Source organism: Bos javanicus, chromosome 17 (assembly GCF_032452875.1).
Source record: "Bos javanicus breed banteng chromosome 17, ARS-OSU_banteng_1.0, whole genome shotgun sequence".
Lineage (NCBI taxonomy): Eukaryota > Metazoa > Chordata > Mammalia > Artiodactyla > Bovidae > Bos > Bos javanicus.
Genome location: NC_083884.1, coordinates 30,401,189 through 30,421,775, shown reverse-complemented (window position 1 = coordinate 30,421,775; position 20,587 = coordinate 30,401,189). Strand labels below are relative to the sequence as shown.

General features: G+C 38.5%; 1 protein-coding gene and 1 pseudogene across 1 annotated transcript in view; both read left to right on the top strand.

Moving 5' to 3' along the window:
* Positions 1–20,587, top strand: part of HSPA4L (heat shock protein family A (Hsp70) member 4 like) — a 63,216-nt gene that overhangs the window by 37,462 nt on the left and 5,167 nt on the right. The window contains exons 16-19 of the mRNA XM_061384214.1: positions 2,348–2,473; positions 2,771–2,878; positions 10,615–10,734; positions 14,561–14,722. Of these exons, the coding sequence (XP_061240198.1) occupies positions 2,348–2,473; positions 2,771–2,878; positions 10,615–10,734; positions 14,561–14,722 (516 nt within the window). The remainder of the gene's footprint in view (positions 1–2,347; positions 2,474–2,770; positions 2,879–10,614; positions 10,735–14,560; positions 14,723–20,587) is intronic.
* Positions 17,433–20,585, top strand: LOC133228627 (large ribosomal subunit protein uL15-like; annotated as a pseudogene).

Sequence of the window (20,587 nt, the reverse complement as noted above, 5' to 3'; positions counted from 1 at the left end):
TTTGTAGAATAATCATCCCTCAAATTTAGGGAACTAGTCTATAACTCATAAGAAATTATTAAATAGATTATTGAATTGCTTTATTTTGGACAAAATGCTGAGCTGTATTAGTGTCATGTACAGTTGTAGCTTTCACCTTAGTTATATGAAAAACATGGCTTGTCTCCACTACAGAGAAAGGCCTTTCCAGCACTAATAATTCTTACCCCTTTTATTGTATCTTAACAGTAGCACACTCAGCAGACATTGTATAGGGAAGTATTACCAGCTCCCCTCTTCAAATGTGTGGTCCTTAAAGATTAAGGTTCAATTCAGAATGTCTTCTTACTTCCATTTGATACATTTTTAGAAACTGTTGTCATTCTTCAAATTTTCTTTACATGTTTATATGTTTCATTTTATACTCTCTTGAGGAAAAGAGTTTGGTTTCTTTACCAATAGTTGTGTAAAAAGTTGTTTTTTTGTTTTAATTTACATTTAGGTGGTAGTTGTTAGTTTCTACAGGCTTGACCAGCAGTTTTCTTTGGAAGTGCTGCATATTCTCCAGCTGCTGCACATTATTCTAGGAATTTCCTCAAGAGATTTTGACTTTACAGTGTTCTTTTTCTAATACCCACCTATGTCACCTATTCATGAATTGTTAAAAGCTACATTTTATGTGAAGCAAGCATTTCTAGAGATCCCAAATAATTCTGAATTTGTATTATTTGAGACTAACTTTGCCAAAGAAATGAATTGTGTGGAAGTGCGGCTATGATAAATTTTGTGTGTAAGATTTTTTCTCAAATTTTTGAAATGCCTCATTTTATTTTTAAAATAATTTTATTGGAGTGTAGTTTACAATGTTGTGCTAATTGTCTTATTTCAAATTTACAAATATCAGTGCATTGTATTATGTTTAAAATATTATGTTTTTGTTAAAGTACAAATATTTATTACAGATTCTTTCTTGGCTTTTGATTTAATAATTTTTGCTAACATCTTTAAATACTTTGATATCCTCTTTAATCTTCAAACCTATAAAATCAAAGTACTGTTAGAGATCTGCATTTAAAAGATGAGGAAACTGGCAGAAGTAGACTCAATCTCCCAAGTTCAGCAAGTAACCTTTGTTTTGGAGCCCAGTAGTCTGTCTCAAAGCTCAGGATTACAGCCACTATCCTGTATCACTTACCAGAGCCAACGTTTATTCAGTACCAGTTATGTGTCAGGCACTGTCCTGAATACTTTATGTGAATATGTCAATCTTATTAGTAGCCATACAAGATGTATAGATGTATGCTCTCTAGGATAAGAAAACTGAGGCTTAGGTTAGGCAATTTTGCTGCAATTTCAAAGCTAATAAATGGGAAACCTAGGATTTGAACACTAACATACATTAGTCTATTAAAAAAAAAAGTTTTTAATTGACACTGTCTTTTCCAAAACTTTTTCATCACCCCAAACAGAAACTCTAACCACTAATAACTCAACCATTCCTCCCTTCCCCAACCCCCAAGAAACTAATCTACTTTCTATCTCTTTGAATTTGTATAACTCATATAAATGTAATCATACAATATTTATTCTTTGTGTCTGTATTATTTCACTGAGCGTAATGTTTTCAAGGTTCATCAAGTTTGTAACATGTGTCAGAACTTTCTTTTTATAGTAGAATAACATTCCATTTTGCATATATACATTTTATTTGTCCATTCATATGTTAAAGGACAAATGAGTTGTTTCCACCTTTTGGTTATTGTAAATAATGCTGCAGTGAACATTGGGTGACAAATAACTGAGTTCCTGCTTTCAGTTCTTTAATTACATGTCTAGGAGTGAAACTTCTGGGTCACGTTCTAATTCTTGGTTTAGCTTCTTTAGGAGCCACCAAAGTTTTCCCTAACAGGAACATTATTGTACATTCTCAACAGCAATGTACAAGGGTTTCAAATTCTACAAATAGTCACCAATACTTATTTTCCATTTCTTGATTATACTCATCCTAAGGCAATGGCACCCCACTCCAGTACTCTCGCCTGGAAAATCCCATGGACGGAGGAGCCTGGTAGGCTGCAGTCCATGGGGTCGCTAAGAGTCGGACACGACTGAGCGACTTCACTTTCACTCTTCACTTTCATGCATTGGAGAAGGAAATGGCAACCCACTCCAGTGTTCTTGCCTGGAGAATCCCAGGGACGGGGGAGCCTGGTGGGCTGCTGTCTATGGGGTCGCACAGAGTCAGATACGACTGAAGCGACTTAGCAGCAGCAGCAGCAGCAGTAGGTGTGAAGTGATATTTCATTATGGTTTTGGTTTTTATTTCCCTAGTGTTTTCATGGCAACTAATGTAAAACTTTTTGAATAGGGGAAGATGATAATGCAGGATAAGTTAGAGAAAGAAAGAAATGATGCGAAGAATGCAGTTGAAGAATATGTATATGATTTTAGAGACAAGCTTGGCACTATCTATGAAAAATTCATCACTCAAGAAGTAAGTCTAAGTTTTGTAGTTTTTTATTAGACTTATTTAAAATGTTTGCTTGAGCATGCTAATATAAATATATAAATAAATGTTGCAAATATGTTTTTGTTGTCACTCTTTGAAGCACATTTAGGAATGGTTCTTAGTTATTTTTCCAAATTTCAAGAGTCTAGTGAAAACATGTTTATAAATAAGAAACCAGAAAAAAAGTAATTTTTTATATTTGAAAAACATTTTGTCCTTGCTTGATGACTTTTATTCCTAAGGAGAGTATTTTCAATCAGTATCTCTTAACTATATAACTAGGACTTGAATAAACTATCTGCAATATTGGAGGACACAGAAAATTGGCTTTATGAAGAAGGAGAGGACCAACCTAAACAAGTATATATGGATAAGCTTCAAGAATTAAAGGTAAACTTTTTAAAAGTCCATATTAGTGTTGAACAGGACATTAAATTGTCCTAAAAATTATGGTGTAAGAACACAGTATATGTGTTTAATTAATACATAAGAAATTTCTAAGGCAGATATGTGTAACAGGAAATGCTCTCTCTTCATTTAGGAGGTGAGGATTGCTACATGATAATTCAAATTCAATAATGCATAATCATTATTGTCTATTACGATACTCAGATATGAAAATTTAGCAGATGTTCAGTTCACTCGCTCAGTTGTGTTCCACTCTCTGCAACCCCATGGACTGCAGCACATGAGGCTTCCCTGTCCATCACCAACTCCCGGAGCTTGCTCAAACTCATATCTATCGAGTCAGTGATGCCATCCAACCATCTCATCCTCTGTCATCCCCTTCTCCTCCTGCCTTCAATCTTTCCCAGCATCAGGGTCTTTTCAAATGAGTCAGTTCTTCGCATCAGGTGGCGAAAGTATTGGAGTTTCTGTTTCAACATCAGTCCTTCTGATGAATATTCAGGATATTGATTGGTTTGATCTCCTTGCAGACCAAGGGACTCTCAAGAGTCTTCTCCAACACCACAGTTCAAAAGCATCAATTCTTCGGTGCTCAGCTTTTTTTATGGTCCAACTCTCACGTCTATACATGACTAATGGAAAAACCAAAGCTTTTGACTAGACAGACCATTGTTGGCAAAATAATGTCTCAGCTTTTTAATATACTGTCTAGATTTGTCATGGCTTTTCTTCCAAGGAACAAGCGTCTTCTAATTTCATGGCTGCAGTTGCCCTCTGCAGTGATTTTGGAGCCCCCAAAAGTAAAGTCTCTCACTGTTTTTGTTGTTTTCCCCATTATTTGCCATGAAGTGATGGGACTGGATGCTGTGGTTTGGTTTTTGGAAGGCTGAGTTTTAAGTCAACTTTTTCACTGTCCTCTTTCATCAAGAGGCTCTTTAGTTCTTCTTTACTTTCTGCCAAAAGGGTGGTGCCATCTGCATATCTGAGGTTATTGATATTCTCCCGGCAATCTTGATTCCAGTTTGTGCTTTATCTAGCCTGGCATTTGGGAAGATATACTCTGCATATATGTTAAATACTCTGCATATAGATAAAATAAGCAGGGTGATAGTATACAGCCTTGATGCACTCCTTTCCCAATTTGGAACCCAGTCTGTTGTTCCATGTCCAGTTCTACTATTGCTTCTTGACCTGCATACAGATTTTTCAGGAGGCAGGTTAGGTGGTCTGGTATTCCCATCTCTTTCAGAATTTTCCACAGTTTGTTGTAATCACACAGTCAAAGGCTTTGGCATAGTCAATAAAGCAGAAATAGATGTTTTTCTGGAACTCTCTTGCTTTTTTGATGATCCAGCGGAGGTTGGCAATTTGATCTCTGGTTCTTCTGGCTTTTCTAAAACCAGCTTGAACATCTGGAAGTTCATGGTTCATGTATTGCTGAAGCCTGGCTTGGAGAAATTTGAGCATTACTTTGCTAGCGTGTGAGATGAGTGCATTGCCTTTCTTTGGGATTAGAATGAAAACTGACCTTTTCCAGTCCTGTGGCCACTGCTAAGTTTTCCAAATTTGCTGGCATGTTGACTGCAGCACCTTAACAGCATAATCTTTCAGGATTTGAAATAGCTCAACTGGAATTCCATCACCTCCACTAGCTTTGTTCCTAGTGATGCTTGCTAAGGCCCACTTGACTTCACATTCCAGGATGTCTGGTTCTAGATGAGTGATCAAACTATCGTGGTTATCTGGGTCATGAAGATCTTTTTGTATAGTTCTTTTTTGGCCACCTCATGCGAAGAGTTGACTCATTGGAAAAGACTCTGATGCTGGGAGGGATTGGGGGCAGGAGGAGAAGGGGACGACAGAGGATGAGATGGCTGGAGTCTCAGTGAACTCCGGGAGTTGGTGATGGACAGGGAGGCCTGGCATGCTGCGATTCATGGGGTCGCAAAGAGTCGGACACGATTGAGCGACTGATCTGATCTGATCTGTGTATTCTTGCCACCTCTTCTTAATATCTTCTGCTTCTGTTAGGTCCATACCATTTCTGTCCCTTATTTAACCCATCTTTGCATGAAATGTTCCCTTGGTATCTCTAATTTTCTTGAAGAGATCTCTAGACTTTCCTATTCTATTGTTTTCCTCTATTTCTTTGCATTGATCACTGAGGAAGGCTTTCCTATCTCTCCTTGCTGTTCTTTGGAACTCTGCATTCAAATGGGTATATCTTTCTTTTTCTCATTTGCTTTTCACTTTTCTTCTTTTCTTAGCTATTTGTAAGGCCTCCTCAGACAGCCATTTTGCCTTTTTGCATTTCTTTTCCATGGGGATGTTCTTGATCCCTGTCTCCTGTACAATGTCATAAGCCTCTGTCCATAGTTCTTCAGGCACTCTGTCTATCAGATCTAATCCCTTGAATCTATTTGTCACTTCCCACTGTATAATCGTTAAGGGATTTGATTTAGGTCATACCTGAATGGTCTAGTGGTTTTCCCTACTTCCTTCAATATAAATCTGAATTTTGAAATAAGGAGTTCATGATCTGAGCCACAGTCAGCTCCCGGTCTTGTTTTTACTGACTGTATAGAGCTTCTCCATCTTTGGCTGCAAAGAATACAATCTGATTTTGGTATTGACCATCTGGTGATGTCCATGTGTAGAGTCTTCTCTTGTGTTGTTGGAAGGAGGGTATTTGCTATAACCAGTGCGTTCTCTTGGCAAAACTCTGTTAGCCTTTGCCCTGCTTCATTTTGTACTCTAAGGCCAAATTTGCCTGTTACTCCAGGTATCTCTTGACTTCCTACTTTTGCATTCCAGTCCCCTATAATGAAGAGGACATCTTTTGGGGTGTTAGTTTTTGAAGGTCTTGTAGGTCTTCAGAGAACCATTCAACTTCAGCTTCTTCAGCATTACTGGTTGGGGCACAGACTTGGATTACTGTGATATTGAATGATTTGCCTTGGAAATGAACAGAGATTGTTCTGTTGTTTTTCAAATTGCACTCAAGAACTGCATTTTGGACTCTCTTGTTGACTATGAGGGCTACTCCATTTCTTCTAAGGGATTCTTGCCCACAGTAGATATAATGGTCATCTGAGTTAAATTCACCCATTCCAGTCTTCTAGTTCACTGGTTCCTAAAATGTTGATGTTCACTCTTCCCATCTCCTGTTTGACCACTTCCAATTAGCACATGACCAGAGTGTTAATATTACTCTTATATAAGCCATGATTTCTGAGATGTTGTTAAGAAGTGACTTGTCAACCTGACCCGTAACCCCTTATCCATTAGAGGAGTCGCTCGTGCTTTGCTTCTCTCCCCCTCGACTGCTCTGATTTTGAGGAGTTAACACACTGCCCTTTTGTATGTTCACACTCCTGGGGACACCAGGCCAAAAGAACTTCAAAAATAGTACCCCTGGTCTTCAGTGTCCTTTTAAAAAATAAATAAGGAGGTGTGTCCATCAGGTCCCCTTTTTCTAGGTCAGTGGTCAGACTTAAGAAAAAAACACTATTACTCTTTTCCTCCTGCTTGCCACCAAACCCTCAGCCCCCAACCTGGAAGAACAAAAAACAAAAAGCTTCAAAAGTGTAGAAGTTTAGATTGGAAGGATGACAGGAAATTTTAGTCTTTCCATCTTAGTGAGGATCATAGCTTTAATGTGCACATAAATAACCTGGGGCCTTTACTGAAATGCAAAAAATTCAGTATACCCAAGTTGGGTCCGTGATTCTGCATTTTTTATAAGCTTCCGAGAGATTCTGATGCTGCTGGTCCCTGAACCATTCTTTGAGTAGTGAGTAAATACACATATGCTAAGTGATGACATTAATAAAGACTTCTAGAGTATGGGGAAAGGCAGCCCTTTAGTGATGGGGAGGTTGAAGTGCAAAAGAATTTATGTAACTTGAAAGCAAAAGAAAATAAATGCACCAAATCTTCTCTATCCATTTATCTCTCGATGGAATCTAGGTTGTTTCCATGTCCTGGGTATTGTAATTTGTGCTGCAATGCATATTGGGGTACATGTAAAAAAAATTGTTTAAAGGTTAGTATCTTGGCAATAAATTACTTCCAAAGGGAATATTTAAAAAGCAACTTGAAAGCCTACGCTTATGAAAGCAAAACTAAGCTTTACCATATTTTAGCCTCTTGGTGTTTTTTACCCCTCATCTCCTTTAAAGGAATATATATATAAATTGGGCTGGAGGAACAAGCCAGACAGCTGAGGCCAAGAGAAATAACTGAAAAGCCCAGAAGCTCCAAGAATGTATTATTTTGTTTCCAATATATACGTAACCATAGAAGTGAATGTTATAGAAGTTTTCACAGGCTTTACTATTTTTATAAGATGGCTTTTATAACTTACTCCCCTTTCAAAAACATTTACAATTGAAAGTACAATGAAAATAGACTAAATGCAGTATGGTATCCTGGAAAAGAAAAGGATGAAATCCAAATAATCTGGAGTTCAGTCAGTATTTAACAGTCATACACCAGTGTTGATTTCTTGGTTTTGACAAATGTTCCATAATGCTGTAAGATGCTAACATTAGAAAAAAGCAATAAAAGGTGCTTGGTTTACCATTGTTTGCTTTGTAACTTTTCTGAAAACCTAAAATTACTCTAAAATAAGCTGATTTTATTTATGTATGTAATGAATTCGGAAGAAAATATTTATCTTTTTTTCTAATGTACTCCCCTCCTCACAGTTACAGAGGCTGTTATAAAATTTAGACACTCTCTACTTCTATGCACCTGGGGTGAGGGGCCAAAGGGCTTTCTTGTTTTTAAGCACTATACTTAAAATACACATACTAATCTAATGAATAAATATGACATAAATAATAGTCAATAGGTATTAAATACCAGGAAATCCCAATAACCTGGTTGCATGTACAGAGTTATACACATTATAAATATTTGAAATCAAGTTTCAAATACATTATTTCTGGATGCAGTATAGTTCTTATGGTTTTCTTAGTAGTTTTAAACTTTTAACACCCAACTTTAAAGAAATTAACATTCTTTGCATTTGAGAGGAATCAAAAGGTAATCTTAATGAATGAGAGGAGCACATACGATAGAGACATCCCTGTGTAGGATTGAATAAGCACATAACCACTGGAACTCATTTCCATGTAGGAAAATAAGAGGGGACAGATTTTGATCTGACCACCTTTCTTTCCTATTCATCTTCCTGTATTTGTTGTCATTCAGTTGCTAAATTGTGCCTGACACTTTTTGACCTCATGAATTGCAGCACACCAGGCTCCTCTAGGGTGCTGCAATAGAATGGGAAAGACTAGAGATCTCTTCAAGAAAATTAGAGATACCAAGGGAACATTTCATGCAAAGATGGGCTCGATAAAGGACAGAAATGGAATGGACCTAACAGAAGCAGAAGATATTAAGAAGAGGTGGCAAGAATACACAGAAGAACTGTACAAAAAGGTATTCACGACCCAGATAACCACGATAGTTTGATCACTCACCTAGAGCCAGACATCCTGGAATGTGAAATCAAGTGGGCCTTAGCAAGCATCACTAGTAACAAAGCTAGTGGAGGTGATGGAATTCCAGTTGAGCTATTTCGATGCTGTGAAAGTGGTACACTCAATAAGCCAGCAAATTTGGAAAACTCAGCAGTGGCCACAGGACTGGAAAAGGTCAGTTTTCATTCCAATCCCTAAGAAAGGCAGTGCCAAAGAATGCTCAAACTACCGCACAATTACACTCATATCACATGCTAGCAAAGTAATGCTCAAAATTCTCCAAGCCAGGCTTCAATAATATATAAACCGTGAACTTCCAGATGTTAAAGCTGGTTTTAGAAAAGGCAGAGGAGGAGAAGGAAATGGCAACCCACTCCACTATTCTTGCCTAGAGAATCCCATGGACAGAGGAGCCTGGCAGGCTACAGTCCATGGGGTCACAAGAGTCAGACACGACTTAGCGACTAAACCACCAGTAATGTCTGAACTGGCAAATCAAGAAATGTATATATTAGTATGCCAGTTAAAGTTACAGTGGTAGCCTGTCAGAGGAAGTTAAAATAGAAAGGACTTGAGGAGGGTAGGGGAGCTTTACTTTCTTTTAACTTGCAATTGTGTGTGTTACTTCTAACGATAAAGCCAGTGTGACTACAAAATAAAGAAAACAAAAAACTGCAAAAAAAAAAAAAAAAGGGCAGAGGAACCAGAGATCAAATTGCCAATATCCACTGGATCATCGAAAAAGCAAAAGAGTTCCAGAAAAACATCTATTTATTGACTACACCAAAGCCTTTGACTTTGTGGATCACAATAGACTATGGAAAATTCTGAAAGAGATGGGAATACCAGATCGCCTGACCTGCCTCTTGAGAAATCTGTATGCAGGTCAGGAAGCAACAGTTAGAACTGGACATGGAACAAAAGACTGGTTCCAAACAGGAAAAGGAGTTCGTCAAGGCTGTATATTGTCACCCTGCTTATTTAACTTATATGCAGGGTACATCATGAGAAACGCTGGGCTGGATAAAGCACAAGCTGGAATCAAGATTGCTGGGAGAAATATCAATAACCTCAGATATGCAGATGACACCACCCTTATGGCAGAAAGCAAAGAAGAACTAACCTCCTGATGAAAGTGAAAGAGGAGAGTGAAAATGTTGGCTTAAAGCTCAGCATTCAGAAAACAAAGATCATGGCATCAGGTCCCATCATTTCACAGCAAATAGATGGAGAAACAGTGACAGACTCTATTTCTCAGGGCTCCAAAATCATTGCAAATGGTGACTGCAGCCATGAAATTAAAAGACGCTTACTCCTTGGAAGGAAAGTTATGGCCAACCTAGACAGCATATTGAAAAGCAGAGACATGACTTTGTCAACAAAGGTCCGTCTAGTCAAGGCTATGGTTTTTCCAGTAGTCATGTATGGATGTGAGAGTTGGACTGTAAAGAAAGCTGAGTGCCGAAGAATTGATGCTTTTGAACTGTGGTGTTGGAGAAGACTCTTGAGAGTCCCTTGGACTGCAAGGATATCCATCCAGTCCATCCTAAAGGAAATCAGTCCTGAATGTTCATTGGAAGGACTGATGTTGAAGCTGAAACTCCAGTACTTTAGCCACCTGATGCGAAATGCTGACTCATTTGAAAAGACCCTGATGCTGGGAAAGATTGAAGGCAGGAGGAGAAAGGGACAACAGAGAATGAGATGGTTGGATGGCATAACTGACTCAATGAGGTGAGTTTGAGTCAAGTCTAGTTGGTAATGGACAGGGAGGCCTGGCGTGCTGCAGTCCATGGGGTCACAAAGAGCCAGACACAACTGAGCTGAACTGAGGCTACTCTGTCCTCTGCTATCTCCCAGAGTTTGCTCAAATTCACATCTATTGCCAGGTTCCTATGCAATATTGTTCTTTACATAATTGGACTTGACTTTCACCACCAGGCACATCCACAACTGAGCACTGTTTCCTCTTTGGCCCAGCAACTTCATTCTTTCTGGAGCTATGAATAAAGTTGCCCTCTGCTTTTCCCCAGTAGCATATTGGATACCTTCCAACCTGGGGCGAGGGGGGACTTATCTGCCAGTGTCATACCTTTTTGCCTTTTCATACTGTTCATGGGATTCTCAAGGCAAGAACAGTAGAGTGGGTTGCCATTTCCTCCTCCAGTGGACCACAATAAAAGTTGTTTTCTGTTAATAACTTTTTCTTTTTAAAAAACTTCACAGAAATATGGCCAGCCTATTCAAGTAAGGTACATGGAACATGAAGAAAGACCAAAAGCTTTAAACGACTTGGGAAAAAAGATCCAACTTGTCATGAAAGTGATAGAAGCATACAGAAACAAGGTATTAAAACTCAAAGTAAATTGGTGGTAATGGTAATGTGTGTGGTATGCAGAGGATGGGGTAAATCTTAAAAGTTCTCAACTGCAGAGCGGTTATTGCTACCAAAGTGCAGTTGTGTGGTTTTAATCTTTTAGAATTCCCTGAATTAGTCCAGTGAACAAATTCATTGTTTTCTTCTTAGGGATTTCATTATTGATACAGTGAAAAAGAGGTTTTGTTGAGCCTTTTTTTACTGGCATCTTTGAAACCGGACTCTGCCAGCATTCCTTTTGTCCCTTGGTGCCTCTTTTGGTTGCTCTTGGTCTTCCAGTCTTTTGCTTATCTGTAACTCCCATGTCCTTTATTCTTTTATATTTGTGCCCAGATCTGTCTTATTACTCTTAGCCTTTCCACTGTTTTTTAGCCTCAAATATTTAGATATATAAAAGTTAGCTGCATTTGGATGTAACAGTAAGATTTGACAAAATTAAACTGATTTTTTTTTCCCTCTAAAGGAGAGGGTAGCAAACTTTTCCTTTATTTTTTTTTTAAATTTTATTTTTAAACTTTACATAATTGTATTAGTTTTGCCAAATATCAAAATGAATCCATCACAGGTATACATGTGCTCCCCATCCTGAACCCTCCTCCCTCCTCCCTCCCCATACCATCCCTCTGGGTCGTCCCAGTGCACTAGCCCCAAGCATCCAGTATCGTGCATTGAACCTGGACTGGCATCTCGTTTCATACATGATATTTTACATGTTTCAATGCCATTCTCCCAAATCTTCCCACCCTCTCCCTTTCCCACAGAGTCCATAAGACTGTTCCATACATCAGTGTCTCTTTTGCTGTCTCGTACACAGGGTTATTGTTATCATCTTTCTAAATTCCATATATATGCGTTAGTATACTGTATTGGTGTTTGTCCTTCTGGCTTACTTCACTCTGTATAATAGGCTCCAGTTTCATCCACCTCATTAGAACTGATTCAAATGTATTCTTTTTAATGGCTGAGTAATACTCCATTGTGTATATGTACCACTGCTTTCTTTATCCATTCATCTGCTGATGGACATCTAGGTTGCTTCCATGTCCTGGCTATTATAAACAGTGCTGCGATGAACATTGGGGTACACATGTCTCTTTCCCTTCTGGTTTCCTCAGTGTGTATGCCCAGCAGTGGGATTGCTGGATCATAAGGCAGTTCTATTTTCAGTTTTTTAAGGAATCTCCACACTGTCCTCCATAGTGGCTGTACTAGTTTGCATTCCCACCAACAGTGTAAGAGGGTTCCCTTTTCTCCACCCCCTCTCCAGCATTTATTATTTGTAGACTTTCGGATCTCAGCCATTCTGTTTTATTATTTGTAGACTTTTGGATCGCAGCCATTCTGCGAGAGGGTAGCAAACTTTTCCTTTAAATGAACAAATAACATTTTAGGTTCTGCAGGCCTACTATATACACTCAACTTGGCTGTTGTAGTGCAAGAGCAAATACACAAGTTTGTAAACGAATGGGCGTGGTAGTATTCCAGAATAACTTTATTAAACTCAGCAGGTTTAATTTTCCCTTCAGGACAGGTTTTCTGTGTGTGTGCTCAGTCATGTGACCCTTTGTGACCCTGTGGACTGTGACCCACCAGGCTCCTCTGTCCATGGGATTTCCCCAGCAAGAATACTGGAGCAGGTTGCCATTTCCTCCTCCAGGGCATCTTCCTGACCCAGGGATCGAACCCCAGTCTCCTGCATCTTCTACACTGCAGGCAGATTCTTTACCACTGAGCCACCAGGGAGCCCCCAAGTTTGCCGATTAAAATTTTAAATATTCACCGTAATTCCCCCAGATTTTATCACTGATGTTAAAACTCCATCAGTGGGCTGGAGAGACCAGCACCAAAGGTTTAGGGGAGGGCATTATCATAGTTGACATTTATCAAGCACTTACTAAATTTTGAGCACTTTGCATGGATTACCTCAGTTCTGACAAGAATGTTATTTTATAGGAAAATAGCAGTGCTTAAGCAACTTGTGAAGTAGTGATGTAGTCAGGATAAAATCTAAGCAATCTAAAATCAACATACAAACCCTTAACAGCTACACTGTTTTTCACTACACAGTGTGGGAAAGGTGGTTACTTATTTTAGAAATAAAAGATTTGTACATTTTTTAAGATAGAGTGCAATCCAACCAACCTAAAGGAATAATCCAGGTACCAATCAATTGTGAATGTGCCTGCCAACGTCAGTGTCCATACAGGTACAAATAGAATGTAAGGATAATGGAAAAGAAGGAACAAGCAGACAAATAGAAACACCAAGAGTATTTCAAATCTGGTATTGGAGGGTCTGTTTATTATTATTACAACCTAGTGTTTGCCATGCTGTCAAAAGCTTCCTGAAGATGCTGTAAACTGTTATTCAGAGCAAGGCAAGACTTCACTTATGCTCAAGAATTTTGAGTTTATTATGTTCCATGCTCTCTTCAAGGTGCTGGAACTAAAGCATCAAACAAAACATTGAACTTATTCTAATATGTTTGTGGGAAAAGATCGACAGTAATGGGTTAGTGAAGTCAGATGGTGCTAAGAGCTGTGGGAAAAGTAAGGGACTGCCAGAGGTGGAGACTTGTCAGAAAGGCAGACTAATAAGATGACATCATTTGAGGGGAGAATTAAAGGAGCTGAGGGAGGGTTCAAGATGTATGATAATTATAAGAAAAATGTTCTAAAAGTAGGGGTGGGGACAGGAAGCAGTTGCAAAATCTCAAGGAAAGGAAGTGCTGGAGTAACAGCAAGGAACCCAAGGGGACTCAAAACAGTAGGGGTGGGGTTATTAGTTCCCAGATCATGCAGGGCCCAGGGCCCATTATAAAAGCTTGGTTTTTACCCTGAGATAGGAGTCCATTGGAGGCTTCTGAACATAGGAGCAGCATGATTTAAGTCTAAAGAAGCAGAAAGACTAGTTAAATCATTAGAATAGCACAGGCAAGAAGTGACGGAACCCTAAGCCTGGACAGTGGAAGGGGAAGAAGTGGCTGGAATTCTGCATATACTTTGAAGGCAGGGCTGATAATTTTTATGTAGATAAAACAGAAAGAGGAGTCAAAATAACTTTAAGGATTTTCGGCCTGAAAGGATAAAGTTGTTAATTACTAAGATGAGCAAAACCTGGAAGAGTAGATAGGGAGGTAATAGTGAATTTGAAACACAGGTAAGTTGTTTCAAACTTTTCAAATAAGAATTCAAGTTGGAAGTTGGATAGAGTTGGGAGTTCAGGGAAAATGTTCAGGCTAGAGATTTTTTAAAAGTATGTAGACAGATGGATGGGGAGGAGATCCTCCTTCCGTATGTTGCACCATCACTTCTTTCTGTTTTGAGACCACCAGTCTAAACCATGACTTCTTAGATTGTCTTCTACATGTGACAGCTGCAGGTGTCTTTTTCAATTTTATTTTTCATTTCTCCTTATCAACAACTTAATCAGAGTCTGCTGTATAGAGTCAGAATTTTCTGTCTAGCTTGCTTGTGCCTACTTACCTTATTTCATTTTACTCCTTGACTGATTTAATTCCATGCAGCTTCTTTCTGAAAACTACTTTTCAGTTTTAATATTCTTCACAAGTCATTCCTTTCCAAACCTGACTTCTTCAGAAGGCCTTTCCTCTTAAAAAGGCATACTGATTTTTCTTTCTCTCAGTTTCTTCAGTTCTATGTAATTTGTAAATGGCTTCTTCATGTGAGTATGTGTGAGATACACAATAAGAGTCTAAATCGTTTACGCAGAAATTATTAATAAGTTGGTGCTTATTGAAAAACCTCTCATTAAGTTTTTTTTTTCCCCTAATAGGATGAAAGATACGATCATTTGGATCCTGCTGAAATTGAAAAGGTTGAAAAACATATCAGTGAAGCCATGAGTTGGCTGAACAGTAAGATGAATGCACAGAACAAACTAAGTCTCACTCAAGATCCTGTGGTGAAAGTTTCAGAAATAGTTGCAAAGTCAAAGGTAAGAAACTATAAACTTCTGTTTTATAATGGATTCAGTCACTAAAATTTTTTAATGGGAGCCATACTCTGAGAAGTAATCAACTTACAGAAAAACAGGAATTTGAGGCTAATCTTTAATTTGGGGGGGGGGGGTAAAAAGATTCTAGGTGGATCATGTTTCTTGATTTAATTAGTCTTACACACAAAACAGCTTTTAGATTTTAAGTGTAAAATAAAGCAATAAAATAAAACAATGCAACAACTAAAGATTATGTCTGATTTTTCTAGGCTAGATAAAACTTTTGAATTTCCATTCTAAAACCACGGTATATGCTTGTTTTTGACATAGTTTGAAATGTATAAAATTTCATGGTAAAATCTTACTTCCGAGATAAACTTTCCAGGTTAAAACGTGTTACTACTGAAAATGTCAAAAGTTACAGAAAACATCATGAAAAACATGGGGATAAACTTTATAATAAAGATCAGCATCTAAGTAGAAAAATAAGACATTGGAAAAACAGCTGACAAAGAAATACATGTCTAAAAAACATGAAAAGATACTCATCTTTGTTACTAATCTAAGAAATGCAAATTTCTTTTCTCTGATTTGGTTATTTGTTTACATTTACAATCTTTGCCATAATTGCCAAGGGTGTGAAGAAATGGACACCTTTCCCTGAGCAGTTTGGTTATATTTGTTACTGCTTTTTTCTGGGAAATCATTTCAAATGTATAGAAATTTAAAATGAGTTTACCTTTAATGCAGAAATAACAATTCTAGGAATTCACTTTGACTATTGCATAAGTATATAAACCCCTGCTTATGATACCAAAAACCTGGCAGCAACCTAAATACCTATCAGTAAGAAATTAGATAAACTGATGCATATACATTATAATAGTTAACCATAGTATTTAATAAAGATAAATATTATTTTGCAGATTTAATTTTGGCTGCTTTGGGTGTTTGTTGCTGTGCATGGGCTTTTCTCTGGTTGGGGTGAGCAGGGGCAACTCTCCTGATGGTGTGTGGGCCTCTCTCGTTGCAGGGCACAGGCTTCAGTAGTTGTAGTGTATGGGCTTAGTTAGTGGCTTGTGGGCTCTAGAGCACAGGCTCAATAGTCGTGGTACACAAGCTTAGATGCTTTGCAGCTGTGAGATCCTCCCAGACCAGGGATTGAACCTGATGTGTCCCCTGCACTGGCAAATGGATTCTTAGCTATTAGACCATCAGGGAAGCCCAGTACATATATTGAGATAAAAGATTTATGCATGATGCATGAAAAAGGATTACAGAATCTAAATTAAAGTTATCTCACTATAAATTAGCATGTTCATTAAGATTTGTATGTTTGGATATATGTGTGCATGGACATATATCTAGAAGGATGTTCACCAAAAGGCTAATAATCTAGAGATGGTAGCTTAGTGGGTAAAGAATCTGCCTGCAGTGCAGGAGACCAGGGTTCAATTGCTAGGTTGGGAAAATCCCCTGGAGAAGGAAAAGTTAAACCATTCCATTGCCTAGAAATCCCATGGACAGAGGAGCCTAGCAGGCTACAGTCCATGTGGTAGCAAGAGTCAGATACAGCTTAGCAACTACACCACTACCACCAGAGGAGATGGAATATCAGGTGATTTTTTAAAGTCTGGTTCAGTATGCTCATAGGTATTTGATTTATTTTAAAAACAGGTTTGGGTTTTTTTTTATTGGAGTATATTTGATTGACAGCATTATAAGTGTATATGCAGTGATTCAATATTTTTACAGATTTTACTTCATTTAAAGTTATTCTAAAATATTGGCTATATTCTGTTATACAGTGTATCCTTGTAGCTTATTTCTTTTATACATATTTGTTTGTATCTCTTAATCCTGTATCCTTATCTTGTCCCTCACTTCCCTCTCCCCACTGGTAACCTCTAGTTTATTCTCTGTAAGTCTTTTTTTCTGTTGCTGTTATACTCATTTATTTTTTAGATTACACATGTAAGTAATAAGATATAGTATTTGTCTCTCTGTAAGCATAATACCCTCCAGTAACATCAATGTTGCTGCAGACAGCAAGTTTTCATTCTTCATTCTTTTTATTCCATTGTATACATATGCTACATCTTTGTCTGTTCATCTGTTTATGGACACGTAGGTTGCTTCCACATGTTAGCTATTGTAAATAATGCTGCTAGGAACACTGGTGTGCATGTGTGTTTTCAAATTAGTGTTTTCATTTATTTCTGGATACTGAGGAGTAGAGTTGCTGGATCGATCATATAGTAATTCAACTTTTAGCTTTTTTAGGAACCTCCGTACTGTTTTCTATAATGGCTATACCAATTTACATTTCCACTAGAAATGTACATAGAGTTCCCTTTTCTCCATATCCTTACCAAAATGTTATTTGTGTTCTTTTTGAACACAGTCATTCTGACAGGTATGAGACATATCATTGTGATTTTGATTTGCATTTTTCTGATGAATAGTGATGTTGAGCAACTTCTGTGCCAAACTGGGTTTTTTTTTTTAATAATAAAGCAGTAAGAGTTATTTTCCTTTTTGAGAAAGTTTTACAGAGAATCTATTATAACTTACTCCTAACCAGGTGAGAGGCAGAGTGTGACAAGAACAGTTTGCCAACTAAAACATTCCCCCGGGATGTTACCTCCTATTTTCCCACCCCACCCAATTTCTGTGACACTGGTCTTGAAAGAATATAAAGTGTTTCAGTAGCATTACTGAAATGGTCTTTTATTTCTGTAAAAACCAAGGATATAATATCTGAAATAATTATTAAGTTGAATTTACTTCCATGGCTTATTTTTCCTTCGACAGAAAAAGCTACTGTTTTCCAAAAGTGAAGTTAGTGTATACTACCAAGATAGGGATCAAGACCATCCCCAAGGAAAAGAAATGCAAAAAATCAAAATGCCTGTCTGGGGAGGCCTTACAAATAGCTGTAAAAAGAAGAGAAGCAAAAAGCAAAGGAGAAAAGAAAGATATAAGCATCTGAATGCAGAGTTCCAAAGAATAACAAAGAGAGATAAGAAAGCCTTCTTCAGCGATAAATGCAAAGAAATAGAGGAAAACCACAGAATGGGAAAGACTAGAGATCTCTTTAAGAAAATTAGAGATACCAAGGGGACATTTCATGCACAGATGGGCTCGATAAAGGACGGAAATGGTATGGACCTAACAGAAGCAGAAGATATTCAGAAGAGATGGCAAGAATACACAGAAGAACTGTAAAAAAAAGATGTTCATGACCCAGATAATCACAATGGTGTGATCACTGACCTAGAGCCAGGCATCCTGGAATGTGAAGTCCAGTGGGCCTTAGAAAGCATCACTAGGGCTCTTTCGTCTAGGCTGCCGACATGCCATCCAGACTAAGGAAGACCCAGAAACTTAGGGGCCACGTGAGCCATGGCCACGGCCGCATCGGCAAACACCGGAAACACCCGGGAGGCCAAGGTAATGCTGGTGGCATGCATCATCACAGGATCAACTTCGACAAGTATCACCCAGGATACTTTGGGAAAGTTGGTATGAGGCATTACCACTTAAGAGGAACCAGAGTTTCTGCCTGACTGTCAATCTTGATAAATTGTGGACCATGGTTAGTGAGCAGACACGAGTAAATGCTGCCAAGAACAAGACAGGAGCTGCTCCTGTCATTGATGTGGTGCGATCAGGTTACTACAAAGATCTGGGGAAAGGAAAGCTCCCAAAGCAGCCTGTCATTGTGAAGGCCAAATTCTTCAGCAGAAGAGCTGAGGAGAAGATTAAGGGTGTAGGTGGGGCCTGTGTCCTGGTGGCTTGAAGCCACATGCTGGGAAATTCATTAAATGTTAAGTGCTTTTCTCTTAAAAAAACAAAAAAGAAAGCATCACTAGGAACAAAGCTAGTGGAGGTAATGTAATTCCAGTTGAGCTATTTCAAATCCTAAAAGATGATGCTGTGAAAGTGCTGCACTCAGTAAGCCAGCAAATTTGGAAAACTCAGCAGTGGCCACAGGACTGGAAAAGGTCAGTTTTCATTCTAATCCCAAAGAAAGGCAATGCCAAAGAATGCTCAAACTACCACACAATTGCACTCATCTCACACGCTAGTAAAGTAATGCTCAAAATTCTCCAAGCCAGGCTTCAGCAATACGTGAACCGTGAACTTCCTGATGTTCAAGCTTGTTTTAGAAAAGGCAGAGGAACCAGAGATCAAATTGCCAACATCCGCTGGATCATGGAAAAAGCAAGACAGTTCCAGAAAAACATCTATTTCTGCTTTATTGACTATGCTAAAGCCTTTGACTGTGTGGATCACAATAAACTGTGGAAAATTTTGAAAGATATGGGAATACCAGACCACCTGACCTGCCTCTTGAGCAATCTGTATGCAGGTCAGGAAGCAACAGTTAGAACTAGACATGGAACAACAGACTGGTTCCAAATAGGAAAAGGAGTACGTCAAGGCTGTATATTGTCACCCTGCTTATTTAACTTCTATGCAGAGTACATCATGAGAAACGCTGGGCTGAGAGCAGCACAAGCTGGAATCAAGATTGCCGGGAGAAATATCAATAACCTCAGATATGCAGATGACACCACCCTTATGGCAGAAAGTGAAGAGGAACTCAAAAGCCTCTTGATCAAAGTGAAAGAGGAGAGTGAAAAAGCTGGCTTAAAGCTCAACATTCAGAAAACGAAGATCATGGCATCTGGTCCCATCACTTCATGGGAAATAGATGGAGAAACAGTGGAAAGTGTCAGACTTTATTTTTGGGGGCTCCAAAATCACTGCAGATGGTGACTGCAGCCATGAAATTAAAAGACACTTACTCCTTGGAAGGAAAGTTATGACCAACCTAGATAGCATATTGAAAAGCAGAGACATTACTTTGCCAACAAAGGTCCGTCTACTCGAGGCTATGGTTTTTCCTGTGGTCATGTACGGATGTGAGAGTTGGACTGTAAAGAAAGGTGAGCCCCAAAGAATTGATGCTTTTGAACTGTGGTGTTGGAGAAGACTCTTGAGAGTCCCTTGGACTGCAAGGAGATCCAACCAGTCCATTCTGAAGATCAGCCCTGGGATTCCTTTGGAAGGAATGATGCTAAAGCTGAAACTCCAGTATTTTGGCCACCTCATGCGAGGAGTTGACTCATTGGAAAAAGACTCTGATGCTGGGAGGGTTTGGGGGCAGAAGGATGAGAGGACGACTGAGGATGAGATGTCTGGATCGCGTCACTGACTCGATGGACGTGAGTCTGAGTGAACTCTGGGAGTTGGTGATGGATAGCAAGGCCTGGCGTGCTGCGATTCATGGGGTCGCAAAGAGTCAGACACGACTGAGCAACTGAACTGAACTGAAAATAGTTTTCAAGTAATTTTGAGAAATTTTAACTTATGAAATAGGTGCTATGTGACATACTTCTCATAACAGAGCTTTAGGCCTAATTTAAAGGAATGAATTAAAAATTATTCCTAGGAATTCCCTGACATTCCAGTGGTTAGAACTTTGTGCTCTCACTGCCAAGGACCCCAAGTTCAGTCCCTGGTCAGGGGGTTCTGAATGCCCTGTGTCATGGCCAAAATAAATAAATATATAAAGATTATCCCTACCAAAATAAATTATGAGGAAGAAATTTAGTAACAATAAATACAGAATGTATTATTATATCAAAGACAGAATAGTATCTTAAACCACTGACATACACTAGCCAAGAAGGTAAATAATTCATTAAGGTATTTTAAGAATTAGTTGGTTATCTAGCTGAGCTAACAGCTATTCAACAATGTGGAATTATGTGGAAATTTAGAAATTATATGTGAACTTCAGAAAGTTAGTGGTAACTTGTTAAATTATGTTAATATAATTAATTTTCTTCATGT